This window comes from Paramormyrops kingsleyae, chromosome 4, assembly GCF_048594095.1.
Source record: "Paramormyrops kingsleyae isolate MSU_618 chromosome 4, PKINGS_0.4, whole genome shotgun sequence".
Taxonomy (NCBI): Eukaryota; Metazoa; Chordata; class Actinopteri; order Osteoglossiformes; family Mormyridae; genus Paramormyrops; species Paramormyrops kingsleyae.
Genome location: NC_132800.1, coordinates 41,400,410 through 41,420,412, shown reverse-complemented (window position 1 = coordinate 41,420,412; position 20,003 = coordinate 41,400,410). Strand labels below are relative to the sequence as shown.

At 44.6% G+C, this 20,003-nt stretch overlaps 2 protein-coding genes across 12 annotated transcripts in view; one reads left to right on the top strand and one right to left on the bottom strand.

Annotated features, from left to right (window-relative positions):
• rreb1b (ras responsive element binding protein 1b) overlaps positions 1 to 4,247 on the top strand; it is a 41,267-nt gene extending 37,020 nt beyond the window's left edge. For all 9 annotated transcript variants that reach the window (XM_023841223.2, XM_072711344.1, XM_072711349.1 and 6 more), the window contains 2 exons: positions 319 to 1,077; positions 1,243 to 4,247. In XM_023841223.2, coding sequence (XP_023696991.2) covers positions 319 to 1,077; positions 1,243 to 1,727 — 1,244 coding nt within the window. In that variant the 3' untranslated portion in view covers positions 1,728 to 4,247. The remainder of the gene's footprint in view (positions 1 to 318; positions 1,078 to 1,242) is intronic.
• Positions 4,248 to 6,189: 1,942 nt separating this feature from the next.
• ssr1 (signal sequence receptor, alpha) lies at positions 6,190 to 19,603 on the bottom strand. 3 transcript variants are annotated; one of them, XM_023841226.2, is made up of 9 exons: positions 19,444 to 19,603; positions 18,327 to 18,439; positions 17,908 to 18,001; positions 17,468 to 17,730; positions 17,064 to 17,140; positions 9,382 to 9,460; positions 8,884 to 8,977; positions 8,301 to 8,315; positions 6,190 to 7,496 (listed from the first exon to the last, which is right to left on the bottom strand). In XM_023841226.2, exons 1-9 carry the CDS (start codon positions 19,511 to 19,513, stop codon positions 7,429 to 7,431), a joined length of 873 nt encoding a protein of 290 aa, XP_023696994.2. In that variant the 5' UTR covers positions 19,514 to 19,603; the 3' UTR covers positions 6,190 to 7,428. The 3 variants fall into 3 exon arrangements, with proteins under 3 accessions (XP_023696994.2, XP_023696995.2, XP_072567444.1); XM_023841227.2 differs by lacking the exon at positions 8,301 to 8,315 and having other exon boundaries at positions 19,444 to 19,602; XM_072711343.1 differs by lacking the exons at positions 6,190 to 7,496; positions 8,301 to 8,315 and adding an exon at positions 8,342 to 8,452.
• Between the last annotated feature and the right edge of the window lie 400 nt (positions 19,604 to 20,003).

The window sequence follows — 20,003 nt, the reverse complement described above, 5'->3', positions numbered from 1 at the left end:
CAACATAACATAACATATAAATGACTCTGGTCATGTAGGCTGTGTAGGGTATGATTTAATTAGTGCATGCCTGACACCAGGTGAAGCCACATATGTCGGTTTTACTTAAAAATATTTATAGCTGGACCTGCAGTTATGAAAATAAACCTGTTCATTGACATTTTACATTTTATTTACAAGTAATGCAGATAATACAAGTTAAGTTTAAGTTAAAACTCCTGTAAATGAACATTTTCGATGTGCAATTCTATGAGTGAAATTGTGACCCCGTGAAGATTAGCTGCGGGGGCCCACACTAACTGTGCGTCTGTGTTTCAGAGAGCATGTCGGACTCAGACCCTGCTGCCGGGGAAGCACTTGACCTGAGTGGCACTGAGCCCAATAAGGGGATAGCTGGGTCCAAAAGGCCTGTAGCTGAAGAACAAAAACCAGAACCCACTGCTGTAGACCGACCTGTCCACCAGGGGGCACTAGAGCACAATGGAGGGTGTGCAGAGCCACAGTGCGGTGAGAGCCACCCTAATGAGAAGGATGACGACTCACAGAGTAACAAGAGCTTGGACTTGAACTTTGCCAGGAAGCTAATGGACTTCAAGTTTTCTGAAGAAGAGCAGCAGCATCACCCACCACTGCCAGGAGGAGGCAGTGCAGGCCTGGAGAGCTGCAACCAGGAAGAATCAAAGCACACGTGCGGCAACTGCGGGAAGAGTTTCCGGCACGCTGCTACCCTGGTCCGCCACCAGAGGGTGCACGCTTCAGAGGGCCAGGAGGAGGACAGCAGGAAGGTGGTGCAACGAGTGGCAGAAGGCAGTCAGGACCCCGGCACTAGTGCAGAGGAGCAGCTCGACAAGGAGAGGAAGGAGAGCGAGGGAATGGGGAGTGTCGGCGACAGCGGCTCCGAGGAAGAGGAGAAAGAGAAGGACGACAGGAGTGACGAGGACGGCGGGGCCACAGAACCAAAGAGCAGTGAGGGGGAGCCTGGAAACAAAGCCGACAAGAGAAAGAAGGTGTGCAGTGTGTGCAATAAGCGCTTCTGGTCACTGCAGGACCTGACAAGGCACATGCGCTCCCACACAGGTGAGGCTCCGCCCTGTCATTGTGTTTAGGGGGGTACATGTGGTCTTATCTGCTAACCTCGCACATACAAGCAGAGGTATACCATACATGCCTCCTCTAGGGACTGAGAGGCTCCCTTCCATCTGCCACCCATCCTAACCCACCATCACCCCTCTGTCGTCACAGGCGAGCGGCCTTACAAATGCCAGACGTGCGAGCGTACTTTCACGCTGAAGCACAGCTTGGTGAGGCACCAGCGGATACACCAGAAGCCCCGGGGTGAGGAGGCACAGGGCGGTGGTGGTGGGATTGCTGGGGGTACGGCCGGCGAGGAGGAGGGTGCCAGTGGGCGTTCAGGCAGCGAGAGCGAGTCCACACTGGGCAGCACCAACCCCTCCTCAGAGAATGAAAGCGAAGGGGTGGGGCCAGCACAGCCTGTGGGGCGGGTGCAGCAGGGGGCCCTCAGGGAGGAGCAGGCAAAGCCGGGACATCCCCAGGAACTGATGGACCAGGCCACCGAACCTTTAGAGGAACAGTCCGAAGATGCCCCAGGTAGCACAACAGCGCCCTCAGGAGACTACATCGAGGACCTGCTGGAGCGCCCCGACAAGCTAACGTCCCTGGAGCACATGTTGCCCCCCGGAGAACCCTCTATGTTGGAGGTGGAGTGACAGGAACCCATGTGAGAACCCGTGCCATGCAACAAATGCCTTCGAATGCAACGAACTGTACTAAACAGAAACAAAGCAAAAACACTTCCTGATTCTTAGTGCCTTACTACTACTTTTATTACTTTTTTTATATATATATATATATATATATATATATATATATATATATATATCTCAAGATATATTTGATGAGCGGCGTAATTTTACGTAGCATTTTTATAATTTTTTTTGTCACAACTTTGATTACGAAATTTAAGCATTAAACAATCGAGTGCATCTTCTTTAGGTGACAAAATTTAAATGAGTACCATGGCGGTGCTTGTGTTAAGCAGGAGCCTGTGAGTTCCTGCCGTATGGGGACACTAAGGCTTGAATATGATCACTTAACTGGAAGAATGGAACAGTCACATGGTCTCGGTGGACTTCCTGTTCCCCTCCCCACTTAATCCTCAGCGAACGTTTTGGAGTCGAGACAAAGATGTTTTAATTTCTTGTGAGACTGAATAACTGTGCTGGGTTATTAGACACTTAAAGACACCCAGGAGAGCTGATCGTTATTTTAAGGTGTAACTGAAAGCTTCATTCTTTTAAACTAGGTGCTCATTCTAATGACTCTTCTTTTAGTAGACACATGGGCAATGCTTGTCTTGAGTTATTTTATTTCATCTTTTCCATCTCACATCTGCACACTAGATCTTCCAGCTATACTGACATCTGGTGTGCTTGAAAATGACATCGCTCATGAGCTGAGTGGGCGGGGCCTGACTGGCCTGTTTTCCCATGCGTAGCCCCAAATGTTCGGCAGAACGTCCTGCTTGTCCTCCTGAACCGCTGAGTAACGTTCCAATGATCTCCAAGATGTCTTCCCAACTCCCTTCCAATCAAAACACCTTACACAGGAATTTTGGGATCACCAACACGGTGTCCTAAACCCTGTATGTGTGAGATGGCACCACCCAGAAAATTCCCTCTGTACTTGAACGTTGTTCCCTGCTGTCCTTGTTCTGGGGGTGGTGTTACACACCCCTTGGCCCTTTTGGGCCTCCGCTAGGAGGATTCTGACCAGCATCATAATCAGCTCAGAGGCTAGATTTTGTTTATAATTATCTTTTTGACGTATGTATTTTTTTTTCCAAAGGAACCTCAGAAACAAAACGAACCTCAAGGTGCAAATCCGCTAGAGTAGAACAGACGTTCCCAAGTCGGTAAACAGAGAACGTTTTTTCCACATCAGCCAGCACTGTGTACCCAGTTTTGAAAATCTCGAATCTGGCAATAACCAAAATAACCACGAGTGCAAAGTGGAAAGCAGGCGAGAGAGAAATAAATAGTTTGCAAAATGAGATGTTTAGAATGAACAATGTGTGGTTCTAGATCTGGTGATGGGAAAGCTTTCTCCTGATTGGTCCGTCTCAATTAAAACCCCACTTCCTGTTGCCGCCTTTATTGGAAACAACCAATGAGCAGCCGAAACAACACAGGGTCGAGGTATGTATGTACTCTACCCTATTCCGCCCATGCAGGAAGTGCGAGTCTGCAGAGTCTTGTCCAATCACTGAGTGTGGAATTTTAGCATAAAAAATTTCCACCTATCCCATCACCTGCTCTGTGGAGTATGTTTCTATGCAGATAAGGATTACAGTAAAGCAGCTGATGCTGATTTTAATATTTATTGAGGACCCAGAGTGTGGTAAGAGGTTATTTGAGAAGCCATTGATCACATTTATGCCACAGAGAAAAACAGTAGTCTCCCAGTGACAACCTGAGACTCGTCTTAGCAATAATCACTATTGATTCTAAAGCTTTATTTAGACATTAATCTATGTTTGTAGGAAGTGTGGTCTGTTTGGTTAATATTAGTTTGACAATTACATGAATATAAATATATATAAAAAACTGTGAAAAGTATGTGTTCAGTAATGGGTGACTCATAGGCTAGTTTTGCATGATAATCTAATTTCTTTTTCTTTTAATCATTTTTTTCCTTTCTCAGGGCTTTTACAGATTATGCATATTCAATATTTTCTCTAGTAAAGATGTCTTCCAATTTGTGATTTTTATAAATAAAAATTTCAATCACTACATTCAGCACTTGACTGTGAATTCAGAGAGAGGAACAGAAGCTGGAGTACTCACTCAGCCAAGAGCGCCCCCTAGTGTCTTGCCTCATTTATGTCTAGCACCGTTTTCATGACTATGGCACAGTGACTTTTTGCCTATTTTCTTCCCCTTGGCTTTTGAGAGAGTGAGGAGGGACGAATGAGCGCAGTGTCGACCAATGGGATGGCTCGTTGTATCACTGTTGAAGTACTGACTGTATGACCGCTAAAGGGATCTCCAAATTGCTGCTATTTCACACCGGACAGGTTCTGTGTCTGCCCGGTCAGCACCAGCTGACCGCTGGCACCCCAGTGCTCCTCCGTATCACGTTGTACGGTGCTTCCGTTTCAGAGTAAGCTGTTCTGTATTGGAATCATTAAACCGAAAATAAAACATTAAAAAAAGGATGTTAAAACACAAGGCTTGTTCATTTCTGTGCGACTAATGGCTCTCTACAGTGTTTCTTATTCCAGTCCTTGGGGATCCCCAGACAGTGCACATTTTTCTCCCAGCTCCTAGCCAATCAAGAACACCGAATACCTGGTAAAGGTGTGTGGGGAGTTGGAAGGGAGCAAAAATGTGGACTCCTGGGGATCCCTGTGGACTAGGTGGAAAAACATTGCTCTACACCAGTATTTCCCATCCCAGTCCTCGGGGGAACCCCAGAAAATCCTCGTTTTTTGCGCCCTCCCAGTTCCCAGCCAATCAGGAACACCTGGCACAAGTGCACTGGGAGCTGAGAGGAAGCAAAAACATGGACTGTCCGGGGTTCCCCGAGGACTGGGTAGGGAAACACTGCTCTACACCAGTATTTCCCATCCCAGTCCTCGGGGGAACCCCAGAAAATCCTCGTTTTTTGCGCCCTCCCAGTTCCCAGCCAATCAAGAACACCTGGCACAAATGCGCTGGGAGCTGAGAGGAAGCAAAAACATGGACTGTCCGGGGTTCCCCGAGGACTGGGTAGGGAAACACTGCTCTACACCAGTATTTCCCATCCCAGTCCTCGGGGGAACCCCAGAAAATCCTCGTTTTTTGCGCCCTCCCAGTTCCCAGCCAATCAAGAACACCTGGCACAAATGCGCTGGGAGCTGAGAGGAAGCAAAAACATGGACTGTCCGGGGTTCCCCGAGGACTGGGTAGGGAAACACTGCTCTACACCAGCATTTCCCATCCCCGTCCTCGGGGAACCCCAGAAAATCCTCGTTTTTTGCGCCCTCCCAGTTCCCAGCCAATCAAGAACACCTGGCACAAATGCGCTGGGAGCTGAGAGGAAGCAAAAACATGGACTGTCCGGGGTTCCCCGAGGACTGGGTAGGGAAACACTGCTCTACACCAGCATTTCCCATCCCCGTCCTCGGGGAACCCCAGAAAATCCTCGTTTTTTGCTCCCTCCCGGTTCCCAGCCAATCAAGAACACCTGGCACAAGTGCGCTGGGAGCTGAGGAAGCAAAAACATGGACTGTCCGGGGTTCCCCGAGGACTGGGTAGGGAAACACTGCTCTGCACCAGTAGTTCTCAATCCTGTTCCTGACCCCCCCCCCCCCCCCTCCCCCTCCCCCTCCCTCCCTCCCTCCCTCCCCCCTCTCCACTCTCCAAATGTGGCTGGCTGAAAGCAGTGTGGTTTGAAATGAACACATTCTAGGAGAGGGCGCCAGAAACAGGACTGAGAACTACTGCTCTATGCAAACCACCAGCACCTCCTTGCACTCTCACAGCAGGCCTCCGATGGTGCCCTCACACAAACCAGCAGCTCACCATCAGTACTAATCAAGTGTGTTGAGTCCATTATTCAAGCTTTTAGCTTCTCAGGTCTTTCCTTTGAGCTCAGGAATTTAGCAGACCTAATTTGAGATTCATCTCCCCATTGGAGTAAGCATCCACAGGTCCTGCTACATTGATCTGAGGGTGCAGAATGCCAAATCAACGGCAAGGAAAAATACCCACAGGACTCCCTGAGCCACTCTACTCAGTCCTGAAGGGCAATCAAGGTCAAGTGCAGATTAGATTTGTCACCTGGGAGAAACCCAAGCAAATACGAGATGCACTCTGTACTTGCAGGACCCTTGTAGGGCAGCACAGCAAAGATTTATGAGAAACATCTGGCTTCAAATTTAGACCATACGTTCAATTCCAACTTACTGCATTGTGGTGTGGTGTGTGGGTCTACAAGTTAGGCAGCTGTGTTCATGATCAGAAGGTCACTGGTTCAAATCCCATGGTTGCTATAGTAATGTCAGCAGAGGCCATTAACCTCAACTACACCAGGGACTAGCTGCTGGAGATTTGTCCAAAATGAAGTGGGGATCATAAAAAATGAAAGGTCAATATTCTAGAAAATAACCAAACCAGTCCAGGCCCATCATATACTGCAAAACCATTTTATTTCACCAAAAAGTTTGTCATTTCTAGACATCTTCAGTTAAGTGGTCTTTTACGAGAAAGTGGACACATAAAATCAGTCATGAAAGAATCCTCAATGTCAGACATTGTGGCAAAAACATCATTCAACTGGTTTGCAACTGGAAACAATTTTAACTAATCTGCACGCTCACAGCAAAGGCGGCTTGACTGTTTACAAGGGGAGGCTACAGGCTTGTAAAGAAACTAGTGGAGCTGCATTTTTGAGAGCGATGCACCAGCTTAATCGTGAATCAGCAGGAGTCCTACGATCCAACCTTTTAGGACGAAAGGCTGGGCCAGCTTTTCCAAAACCAGCTGGCCACATGACTTCAGGCTGCGGGGTAACTGAACACCTCAATCATTCAGCTTTCAAAAACTGAAGACACGCAATAACAGTTCATTAAAAATACAGACCCAAGCAGCCAGCAGCTGTCAGATTAAACGGTCGTCACGTCACTTTCTGAAATGTGGGGGGGGAAACAAGCCTAAAACCCTGAATTTACACATATCATAGCTGCCTTCTGCGGAAATCTACCGATTAAAGTAAATGCTGACAGAGGAGCTAATTAGAAAAATACACAGGCACATTGACTGAAGAAAAAAAAAACCCAATTAGGCACCCCTGACTGTCAGTACCACCCCATCAGAAATGGCACTCAAAGCAGACCGACGGTGGTGGGGGGGGGGGTGGGGGGAGAAACCTGTATCAGTGCATGCAGAGTATTTCGTATTTCATTCATGAGATCTCCTGCATTGTGGGAAGAACTTCAGAGACCTGGCTCCCTTTCTTAACCGGCCCTAAATATCAACAGTAGTTTGCCTCAAAAATCTGACACGCTGTGCTCCCCGAACTGACACTTACTTCTTTTAGAGTCAAAATAAAAAGACCATCATAGACAGAAGCAAGCAGGCACATGAATTACTGTTTATCCCCCTTGCTCTGTTGGACAGCACGTTAGACCAACTCCCAACCCCATCAACATTACTTGCATAATGAACTATTAAAGTTTTCATTTTCAAGGCGTAAAACAAGCACATTCTTCAGAGATCATACAGTCCATTAAAAACGAAAAAAAAAAAAAAGCCAATGAGGGGCAAGGTATCATTTGAAGGACATGGCTGGGTGGCCCCTCCCCCTCTGCCCACTGCAGTGTGATTGGATGGGGAGACAGGTGCCTGTCTGAGGCGGCACGCAGTGCAGTCACTCGTCGGAGCCTGCAGACCTCTTCTGGGTTCTCTTCCGAGGTGACCGCCTCGGAGAGGCTTTGTCTGTGGGGAATCCAAACCAAAATGAGCTCCAAGGGCAAGAACACTGCTAATCCTGTTCTATCTGTGTAAAGAACCCATGCAGAGCTCTCCAAGAACTGTCCAATCAGGGATTAGGCAAAGCACACATGTTCTCTTATACATGATCATTCATTTTCAATGCCTGTAACTGCAACGTTTGAAAATGTATCAGGGACGTATACTGCCATATAAAGGCACAACACAACTGCATGTTTTATTAAAAGGAGTAATGATCAAAATCGATTCTCTTAGGCAGTTTTAGCATCATAAAATCTTAGTTCAACAATGCTTAGTTTTGATCATTTATTTGTCTACTCCACACATGGGTCGACAGTCCAACTTTGAAGGCCCTTTTCTCAGCTTCAGCCCCAGTGAAGTTATTTGGATTTCCCTTAGTAGGGCAGCAGTAGGACTACTGGATCACAACACACAGTACTCTCACCTCTGATGTTCAAGGCAAAGTCACCGCTACTCAAGGCTATTTGGTGTAGACAAATGAGGAAGACAAACTGGAGATTCACCATAGAGAAACCCATCAATACCCTCCTGGTCCTACAGGGGAGGTTCCCTCTTTGCATTTATTCAAGTCTAGACAGCCCGTGTTGTAGGTGTGAGAAAAATTTTCATGGCAAGAAGGCCACACACACACACACACACACACACACACACACACACACACACACACACACACACACACACACACACACACACACACACACACACACACACACACACACACACACAGTACGCTACCACCCTTCTCTGAAAACAGTGTGGAATCCTCACCTCTTCTGCTCTGCACTGAGGCCGCAAGGAGGGACAGGGGAAGAGAAACAGCAGGGTGAGTTAGATAGGCACCACCAAGGAGAATAGAAACACAGCTTTAGGAAGCCACACCAATAGCAGTAGTTGCCCATCTTTAAAGGGCTGGACGCCAACTGGAGCACAGGGTGAGATGAAGAGGCATAAAGTAAAGCAAAGCAGGATGGATAGAGGGACCGAGTTCATGCCATGCTGACGAGGATTTGGAGAGAAACTAATAGTGTTCAGGTCATCCTGTCCACCCCTCTTAGGCCAAAAAGCCACCAAAAAGATAAATTCACCATAGCAAGAGCAATCAAAAAATGAGATCCGTTTTTATACTTTCACTTCCATCTCCTGATGAACAGACAACTGGGATGTAAACTGATTTTAGCAGTCTAGTACATACTCACTGAGGTTGCAAAATTCTGGGAATTTTCCCGTTAATTTCCATATTTTCCCATTAGTTCCCATGGAAAGTCCTTGGAATATTTCCAAAATACCCCAGCTTAACTTTCCATGGAAAGTTTCTGGAGATTTTCCACTCTTTTGCAACCCTAATGCTTACTGATCTGGCTGAGGGTCTCTGGAGGAATCCAGCTCATGTCCACGTTGTTGTGGCTCGACGTCCCCATTTCCACTTTGGGAGCAGGTCTCCGTCTCTGTAGGGTACATCAGAGTAAGAAAAAGGTCAGGGCGTGTCTTTTTCTCCAGAAGTAGTTCTGCCATTAGAAGATACAGCTGAAGATGACAAACCGCAGCAACAAGATGAAGTCAAATATTGACCGTGTGGTGGTCTGAAATATTGTTAAATGGTGACAAAACTCAGATCTAGATGGCTGTAACAGGGAATGTTTAAATGTCTGAGGTAATCAAACAAAACGAATAAAGCAGTGGGGGGTATTAGTTGTGTTCAAGCTTAATGTTCAGTCACCTGAAGTGAAGGTCTGAAGGTCTGCTGAGAATTACTCCCACATTACTGCTAATTCTGTCTCTGCATACTTGAGATGAAACACAAAGCCTTCACATGCTTAAGTGCGTGCCCCAGGTCCATCCCATCTCTTACCTTCCTGGACTCCAGCAGCTGATGCAGCCCCACCACCACCAGCAGGCCCAGGCCGGACAGGAAAACATACATAAAGATCCTGTGGAGAAGACAGCAAGTTACTTAACCACCACCCAGACAATTAGTCAATATACAAACTGAATCTTCCTTAGGCCTCAACCTATTGATCTACAGACAAACAGGCAGATTTGACGCTCGGTTTATTCAGGCTGGCCTTGGAAGCTGGTCTTGTACTTCCCTAAGCCAAACAAGCAAGCAGTCTCTAGGTCTGTGACATATACCGTCCACGATAGCAACAGTATACATTTTTACACGGTGGAAAAAAAAGGGTCATGTTGTGAAATCAATAATATAATACCTGATGTATTTAGGGCTGCCACCAACAACTGTTTTTCTATAGATAAATTTATCAACTATTGTACCAATGGATCAATTAATCAATTCAATTAATTGTCCTCCAGAAAAATCACTGACCTAATTTAAATTCTCATTTAATTTTAGTTTAAATTGACAACATACTGTATGTCACTGTAGGATTTTAGATAAGACACCAGTTTTTCCGCACTACACGACATCTACTTATGCCCACAATTTCATAATCAAACCATTTTGAGCTATATACTGTGATGCTCAAAAGTCAGTAGTCTGTATAAATTCAGCATATCCTTGTGTTTATTAAATTCGGATAGCGGAGCACGCCACATGCAACCGGTTTGGTGAATCAAGGAAGCGATAGCATAGTTTAAAATTATGGTCAGACAAGATAAAAAGACATTGGTGGTATGGCAGTTTAAAGATGAACATGCTTATCAAACATAAGCTGAATTTATGCAGATTACTAACGTATCACAATACGCCTCTTATTAACATTTCGGGTTTACTACTAATCTGTTTAAAAAATTATGCCCGTATAATACCAAAAAGCCAGCGTCCAGACAAATGTTTACACCGGTCATCTGAAGCCCTGGTGATTGCTGCACATGCACCATATAATCAACAACAACAACAACAAATTTATTTTTGTATAGCGCATTATCACAACATTACATTGTCCCAAAGCGCTTTACAGCATCCCCACCCAAAGCCCCCAGTGAGTAAGCCATAGGCGACAGTGGCAAGGAAAAACTCCCTAGAAGGAAGAAACCTTGGGAGGGACCAGACTCAAAGGGGGAGCCCATCCTCCAGGGGCCGGCAGGGAGAGTCAAATACAGTGTAGTCTGAAACACAAACGCAGAGTAGGGGGGAGATGACAAGCCGGTGCCAACACTTCCTCCAATCGCCAGGCAGCCAGAAGGCAGGGAGCGGGTCGTACAAGGAAGATGACACTGGCAGAACGGCGAGCTGGATGCACGGTCGTCATTGGCAGTGGCGACGTCACATGTTGCAGGGTGTGCTGGACATCTTGATAGATTGAAGGCTCCAGGTAGCACCACCCAGGAGAAGGTGGTGGAAATAAATGCAATTAGTCAAAGTAAGGGAGACTATAGGCAGTGCTAAAAGTTAGATGAGTGCAATATGAAGTGCAATGCTCCGGCAGATATGGCTATGGCAGCATAAGTAGGAGGGAGAGGCAGGTGGGAATGCAGGCATGGGGAGTCCCTGAAATGTCAGCACTCCAATCCCACAAGCAATTGTGAAGCTAGAGTGACAGCACTGTCAATTCAGTTTATCCAAAGCCAATGGCACCGATCCCCACCCAGCTCTACACCTCACACTATAGGTTTAACTGGGAGTGAGAAGCTAGCTAGAACTAGTGTCCCTATAAGCTAAACTAAAAAGGTGTGTTTTTAGTCTAGACTTGAACATTGAAAGTGAGCCTGAAACCCGCACATCCGGTGGAAGACCGTTCCACAGCTGAGGAGCTCTATAGGAGAAAGCTCTGCAGCCTGCCGTAGATCTTTCTACCCTAGGTACTAACAGATATCCCGCACCTTGAGATCGAAGCAAGCGTGGGGGATTGTATGTGGTCAGCAGATTATTAAGGTAGTCTGGTGCAAGGCCATTCAGTGCTTTATAGGTTAACAGCAGTATTTTATAGTCAATCCGAGACTTAACTGGTAACCAATGAAGGGAGGATAAGACTGGTGTGATGTGATCAAATTTTTTAGTGTTTGTGAGAACCCTGGCTGCTGCATTTTGTACCAGCTGAAGTTTATTTAAGGAACCAGACGGGCAACCAGAAAGGAGGGCATTACAGTAGTCTAGTCTGGTAGTTACGAAGGCATGTATTAATTTTTCTGCATCACGAAGTGAGAGCATCTTACGAAGCTTGGCTATGTTTCGTAGATGATAAAACGCAGTTCTAGTTATACTTCTTATGTGAGCATCAAAACATAGATCTGAATCTACTAGAAGACCAAGATTTCTAACCACTGTGTTAGGTTGTGTAGGAAGGCCACTAATGCTGAGGTGGTGAAACTTATTTCTTGCAGCCTTGGGACCAATCACCAGTACTTCTGTTTTTTCTGTGTTTAACATTAGAAAATTTTTTGCCATCCAGCACCGAATATCTAACAGACAATCTTCTAACCGAGATAGGAGTGATGTATCATCAGGGTTAACAGATATATATAACTGTGTATCATCTGCATAACAATGAAACCCAACACCATGTTTTCTAATAATGTTACCAAGCGGTAGCATGTATAGTGTAAACAGTAGTGGGCCCAGTACTGATCCCTGTGGGACACCGTATGTGACTTTGGTGGCCTTGGATGATTCGTTGTTCACATGTGCATACTGATAGCGATCAGTTAAATATGAGCGGAACCAAGAGAGTGCTGTCCCTGTAATGCCAACTACACCTTCTAACCGGTCCAAGAGGATATTATGGTCCACAGTATCAAATGCTGCAGTTAAATCTAGTAATACCAACAGCGATATCAAGCCACGGTCAGAAGCCATAAGTAAATCATTCATTACTTTGACTAGAGCAGTTTCTGTGCTATGGTTTGGTCTAAAGCCAGACTGATATAATTCATTAGTATTATTTTTTTGTAGGAAAGTATACAACTGACGAACTACAACCTTTTCCATGATCTTTGAAATGAAAGGAAGATTTGAGATTGGTCTATAGTTTCCTAAAACACTAGGGTCAAGATTTGGTTTCTTTAGAACGGGTCTAATAACAGCCAATTTAAAAGGTTTAGGAACATATCCAAGCTTAAGAGAAGAGTTTAACACATTTAACAGGGTATTGCTAATCTGTGGTGCGATTTCCTTGAAAAATTTTGTAGGAATTGGGTCTATGAGGCTTGTAGAGGATTTACAGGAGGAAATTAAGCTCAGGAGTTCTGGGTGTTTTATAGGAATGAAAGATTCAAAAGTCTCATTATTGATAGGCATAAGACTAGCAGGAGTCTGGCAGTCATAGGTAGCTAAGGATGTGCACTGGATGGTCTGTCTAATCTTAGTTATTTTACCATTAAAGAATGTAATAAAGTCATTACTCTTAAGAGATTGTGGGACTTGCGAGTTTAATGGAGAATTCTGTGTTAACCTAGCCACGGATTCAAATAGGAATTTTGAATTGTTTTTGTTCCCGTCTATTAATCTGGAGAGATACACAGACCTAGCAGTCACTAGTGCTTGTCTGTATTTAGACAGGCTCTCTTTCCATGCAGATTTGAAAACTTCTAGTTTAGTTGAGCGCCATTTGCGCTCTAGCTTGCGTGATGCCTGTTTGAGTTCACGTGTATGATCAGAGTACCAGGGGGCAGGTTTCTTATCTCTATGGTTTATTTTCTTAAGTGGAGCTACAAGATCTAGTGTGCTACGAAGGGATTTATCCATGTTTGCAGTCGCCTGTTCAAGTTCATTTATACACGATACTTCAGATGTAAGGCTGAAGGACTGTGGAAGTTGTTTCATAAATGTTGTTGTAGTTAGTGAGGCAATGGAACGTCTGATTCTGTACTTTGGAGCTGCGGTCAACGGGAGGCTATACTGGATTTCAAACGTTAACAAGTAATGATCAGAGAGAAGGGGACTCTGAGGCATAATAGATACATGTTCCACCAAGATGCCATGACTAATAATCAAATCAAGGGTATGGTTACAGGCATGAGTAGGCCCGACTACATTCTGACATACACCTAGAGAGTCAAGAATAGCTGTAAACGCTATTTTTAAAGGATCACTATCTTTCTCCATATGAATGTTAAAATCACCCACAATAACAGCTTTGTCAGTACTGACCACCAGGTTAGTTAAAAAATCAGCGAACTCCTTAAGAAAATTACTGTACGGCCCAGGTGGTCTATAAACAATAACAATGGTGATTTGGGGTGAAGAGCAAGAAAGAGATGAGCCAGCAAGACTAAGAACAAGAGTTTCAAATGTGCTGAAACTAAGACCACATTTCTCAGTCACTCCTAGGCTGGATTGAAAAATTGCAGCAACACCACCACCTTTGCGATTTGGTCGAGGGTTATGCTTGTAACTGTATTCAGCTGGAGTAGATTCATTCAGTGCCATGAATTCATTTGGTTTAAGCCAGGTCTCCGTGAGGCATATGGCACCAAGACTAAAATCAGTAATTATTTCATTTATTAATAGTGCCTTAGGAGCCAGTGATCTTACATTCATAAGTCCAAGTTTAAGTTTAAGCCCTGCATCACAGCTGTTTTCTAGTAACGGATTCATTGTAATTTTTATTAAGTTATTATGGCACACACTACGGTGGAATCGGCTTCCATGATTAAAAACGCGGGGAACAGACACAGTCTCAATAAAATGAACCCTAGGTGACGACTCTAGGCGACTAGCAGGCGGTCGGTTATGCCGGTTTGCCTGCCGCCTGGGCTTGGCTCTAGTTAGTCAGCGATTTGTCTGGAGACTATGAGCTATGCTTTTAGACAAGAGGTCAGCACCAGCCCGCGAGGGGTGAATACCGTCCCTCTTCAAAAGCCCAGGCCTACCCCAAAACATCCGCCAGTTGTCAATATAACCCACACCATTTATCGGGCACCATTCCGACAGCCAGCGATGTAGCGACGATAATCTGCTGTACATTTCATCGCCACGTCTAGCAGGGATAGGGCCAGAGCACGTTACTGACACACACATCTTCTTCGCAAGGTTGCACACCTCTATAAAATTTGATTTCGTGATCTCCGATTGCCTCAATCGGACATCATTAGTGCCGACGTGGATAATAATGTTAGAGTATTTACGTTTACTTTTAGCCAGCACTTTTAAGTTTGCCGAGATGTCGGTCGCTCTGGCACCAGGGAGACAATTAACTATGGTCGCTGGAGTCGCTACTCTCACGTTTCTTAGAATAGAGTCGCCTATTACTAGAGCACTTTCAACAGGTGTCTCAGCGGGAGTTTCACTGAGTGGGGAGAACCTGTTGGAAACGCGAATGGGCGAATGGTGCCGGTGTGAATTTTGGTTGGATTTACGACTATGCCGCCGGGTCGTCACCCACTCGCCTTGCTGCGTAGGCTCTGCTGCCGGAGCGGGGGGAGACTGAATACCTATGGCGGACGTATCCGGAGCCGCTAACACTGAATCAATAAAACTCTCCGTTTCCTGAATGTCCCGTAACGTCCGGATACGTCCCTCTAAAACTACAATCTTCTCCGTCAGCCTAGCTACTAACTGACACTTCTCACAGGTAAACGTACCGCTAATAACCGGAGAAGAATAACTAAACATATTGCACTCAGAACACGGAACAGGAGACATGATGTTGTACTTACGTGAAACGGTAAGTTCTAAAGCTGGAAGCACCTTTTTGATTGAATGGAGATCGTGGGTCGGTGCTTGCGAAGGTGATTAATCCGTAGGGGTTTGGAGAATTATCAGAAGACTATTAAGCTTGTAAGGATTTTTATTTTTTCCGATGACTTAATTCTAATTATTATTTAGGTGATATCTATAGTTTTAAAGTTCGCGCGGTAGCAACCAGTTTCGCTCACGCAGGAAACAGCGGATCACATAGAATAGTTGTGGGCTTGATGGGTTATACTGACATGCACATTTAATCATTCACTGTGCTTTAGATAAGATGCTGACTGTTTTAATAAGTGCATTATGGAAGTGAATCATTTTCCCAGTTCTACAGCCCAGCAGCCGCAACATCTTTTAAGAGGGGAGATATTGTGGGTAAACATGATAAAGATGTCGGTGGTGTGGTGGTACTTTTTGAAGTTTAAAGTCCAACATTTTTTAGGAGAACAGCTTTCATTTTTATTTCAGTTTTTTTTTTTTTTTTAATTAGTTCCTGTTTTCATTTTGGTTCCTTTATGATAACACTGGACCCAACAAACACACATACTGGCACCATCAATCAATGTAGAATAAACTCAGATTCTAGGCTAAACATTTTGTGAAACACTTATTCAATGGAGATTCTAAGGTAACAGGCAGACAACTTTATGGCTTTAATGAGTGTATCTAGCAGCTATAAGGACAAGGGATACTGAAAAGCATGTCACACTAATGGCAGTTTAATAAACATGAATAGAAAACATTTAAGGTGGTTTTGTCTTTTCTAGAAGGCCATCATCCAGAATAGCCATTGTGCCTTTCCTCTTCAGGTGCTCGTTCATATCACTAATGCCATCGAAAAGTTACAACAGGGGTGTCAAACTCCAGTCCTGGAGGGCCAGAGCCCTGCACATTTTTGAGTTTCCCCTCATTTAACACACCTGATTCAACTCCTTGCACCTCCTTGTGCTAACTACCACACAGCTCTTGAGTTGAATCGTTTGTGGTGGAACAGGGAAAGAACTAAGCTACACAGGGCTCCAGCCCCCCAGGACTGGAGTTTGACACCCCTGTTTACAGTATACAAACCACCCTTTTGTTTTGAGATCATTTGAATTATCAAATTAATTATGTAGTAATACTGAAGGAAAAAATTACAATAAATTAAAGCTGCTGATCTTGACGAGGAATCTAAAGCTCTGTCTGATGTGTCTGCCAGCTGGATGGCTAGTTAACTCTAGAAGTATTTACTTGTACAGTTCCAACACTGACATTCTAATGTACCTCATTTCACGGTATATCAATTTTATGTTTACACAAGAGATTAGAGGCAATGCAACAGTTCCAGCACTGATATTCTACCTCATTCCAAAATAGATATAAAGCAACTGTTAAGTTTTGACAGTATTTTTATAAGCAGTGAGTGTTAACATTTTGACTAAAGGTTTATTTGGATTGCTGCTGTTTGTTTATATGTGGATTTAAAAATTGAAGACAGTTGTATTGGTTGACAATATTGTGCGGGCTCCTGAAGAGTTACAAGGTTACGGTACTTTATTTGTTGTTAAACTAAAGCGTTAAGCAGTCGCGTTACACTTTTACTTGATTTCCAGAGAAAACACTACCTAGGCTACTTTTGTGCTTACATGTGACTACTATTGCTGTGTCACTACTATTGCACTATAATGCTGCTGCTGGCACCTTGTGGCAATAGATTCACATTTCAAATTAGGTGATCTATCATCAATGACAGGAGCTCATTGGAAAAGAAAGATGGAAAATGCCCTTCATTTCTTTGCACTGATAAATGCTGCTGCTTGCAAGCTGCAATCACTGATAAAATGTTGGTTTTTTTCCATATCATCAAATATCACAAATTTCCTGTAAATATTGAGATAAAATTTTGAGGCTATATTGCCCATCCGTAGCCTTCATCACAATGGTATAGCGTGATGCCCCTCACTTACGTCTCTCCATCCAAGCCATCCTCTCTCTCGGTGATAGTCACAGTCTGGTTGAACACTGCATCCTGGAACACGTTACCCTGCCAGGAGAGGAGGAACAACTCATTAATAAATATCAAACAACACATTCCATCATATTCCATTTATAGGCCAGTCAACTAATCCCTAAAGAAACTTCAAGGGAGGCCTGGTTGTTTGAAACATTGTTTCCCAACCTGGTCTATGGGGACCCCCCAGACAGTCCATGTTTTTGTTCCCTGCCATGTGTACTATCTGGGGGTCCCCAAGGACAGGGTTGTGAAGCACTGGTTTAAAGAATAGACTTTCACACCAAAGCCATCTTGCCCTGGTCTACTAGTTCCTCTGCTTGCTGAAGGTCAAAGATAGTACTCTGACAGGTTACTCACACTGCTGTCCTTGTAGTTGAGGTTGATGACCAGGCCAAACGGCCGCCCCCCCATGGGCTCAGCGGGAATGAAGGAGTACTCAAAGGTGGCCTGTCGCAGGGGAGGCACCAGTGTGCCCAGCTGCAAGGCCGTGAAGTTCTGGATGTAGAACTGATAGTCTTGTGGGTAGCGGAAGGAGGCGTCCAGGGACTCGACCACAAAGTCCTCGCTGCCCTTGTTGGTAAAGCCTACCAGGAACTTCACGATATTGTTGGCAGGGAAGTCTGTTCGAATCAGACAGAAGCATGGTTACAGGGGTGAATCAAAGGTTGGGGAAACCACTCATACAAGTCAAGTGTTCAGTGGCTTTTACACATGTGTGGACAAGTGTCCCAAACAACCACAACAAAGGGTACTTTTTGGAGAAATCTGGAGCAATGCTTTTTCATGGGAAGCCTTACCGTCTCCTTTGACAAAGAGGATGGTGGTATCAGCATTTGGAGAAGCCTTCGCCTCTCCTGAAGGAAGATCTTCATCTTCCTCCTTCTCTTCAGTCTGGATTATTAGATTAAGTCTCAGTTTTACTGTCAAGTACAAGTACTCAATGAAATGCAGTTTGGCATCTAATCAGAAAGTGTAAAATAGTGCAAAAGTGCTATAAACAGCTGTACAATATACATATATGTAATAAACAGAAAAATACACATCTGTACAGGGATATACATGATATCTATGGTATGGAATGAAGGAGTACGTACAGCAATAGAAGAAGCCTGTATGGCGTATCAATATTAATAAGCGTCTCAATTGAACAAGAAAAACAAGTAAACAGGCAGTCTAACTATGACCACCTCTTAACATCAAGTTAACCTGCTATTACCAGCTCTGTGTTGTCATCATCCTCCACTTCTGCTTCATCGTCTTCGTCCTCCGAAATGACGTCCTCACTGGTTTCCTCATCTTCTGTCGCATCCTGAGCTGCAACCAAAGGACCTGGGTGCAGAGGGGGAATGGGATAGAAGTTTCGTTGTTCCCAAGCCAGAATTGAATATGTGTAAATCTAAGCAACAACGAGTTTCAACACTGGTCTCGCATAATAAATCACACTTGCACTGTTGCCTAATGTTTCTAAGAGACCACATTGAGATCATCCAATCAAATTTATTCATCAACCTAAATTAAATATGCAGAATGAGGGGTGGTTAACCTTATTCTCCCAATAACACAAACTGCAAAAAGTCATACAGCATAGCAGGCCTAATTTATGATTCCCTATTCCCTGCAATTCATAAGCAATTCTTGCATACACGGCACATGCTAATCAACGCCCGAAAACCGACTGCGTCTGCGGGCCCGAGGAGAGATTTATGCCAATGAACCAAAGTCGTTCATTCATTATATTTATATTCGTTATAAATAGGAAAATTTTAAATGTTGCGGCAATATGACATGTGGAAGGCATGTTGATCCCATCTGGTCATACTGAAGGGGAGAAGAGTATGCATATGACCATTGTAAGGCTCGACTGACTTCACGGCAGCTTAGGGACACGTCAGCCCGACCACTACGTCTGGGACAGCGGGGGCACATAGGTTTCTCAGACCACAACAGACGGTCGGCGACTAAGACACGGCTGAAAAACATCTATCATCCATTCCGAGCACACGGACACCAAATCCAACCCGTAGACCCAATATTTTGCTATAACGGCGGATTATCTTGCAAAGCCAAGTTAGCAGCCATTTTATGCATAAAACGGAACCCGATCCACGTCGTACGCATATATCACGATTAACAACCGCCGCACAGCCAAACCCACAGCAAAATTGCTAAAATGCTGGGCGACAGAGAGTATTCGCCAAAATAAAAAACCGCTAAATAACCAGCGTTGCATTCAAAGCGGCTAGCCACAAGGCTAGTGGTCCGCGAACTGGTGCGTTCAAATATAAAATAAAATCCACGAAATAAGCCAGCGCTTTATAAATAAAGAAGTTAACCTTGGATGACGACTGCTGCCGGGAGCGCTAAGAGCGCCAAGAGTAATAATTTGGGTAGGAACTTGAGCATTGTTTCCAGCTTATCCTCACACCGCTTCGGATCACCCTCCTAGCCGGACAGCGTCCCGTGCGTTTAGCTATGGCGCACGGCGCACATCCGGGCATCGCAAGGCGCTCAGCGTACATCCGGGCAGCGCCAGGCGTCATACTGAACAGCGCCCTCTCTGGTAGCATGCCGAAACGCCGCCTCCTGCCGCTTTGTCTCACTGCAGAATAACACCATGCTTTCCATGAAGAAAAAGTACTGCACAGTAAATTATACCCGGATATAATATCTAGTTTATTAATAATTTAATCAAACAATGCAGCAGATCAGAGTTTTATTTTCTGCTGTTATAGAGAAGAACCGCAACAACCTCATATATGCAAAATCTAAACCACACTATAATTTAGTATATATATCTGAATAAAACGTGAGATATATATGTTTAATTGAATGATGCATGAACTTACGAAAGATTTTATGATGTCACATCCTGGAGTACATTTGCGAAACGCGT

Excerpts from the sequence above, each read along its gene's own strand:
- ssr1 (XM_072711343.1), bottom strand. The coding sequence starts at position 19,513 with ATGCTCAAGTTCCTACCCAAATTATTACTCTTGGCGCTCTTAGCGCTC. Across the intron at positions 18,440-19,443 it reads GGCAGCAGTCGTCATCCAAG|GTCCTTTGGTTGCAGCTCAG; the intron begins GTTAACTTCTTT and ends CTCTGCACCCAG. Across the intron at positions 8,978-9,381 it reads AGCTGCTGGAGTCCAGGAAG|AGACGGAGACCTGCTCCCAA; the intron begins GTAAGAGATGGG and ends TGTACCCTACAG.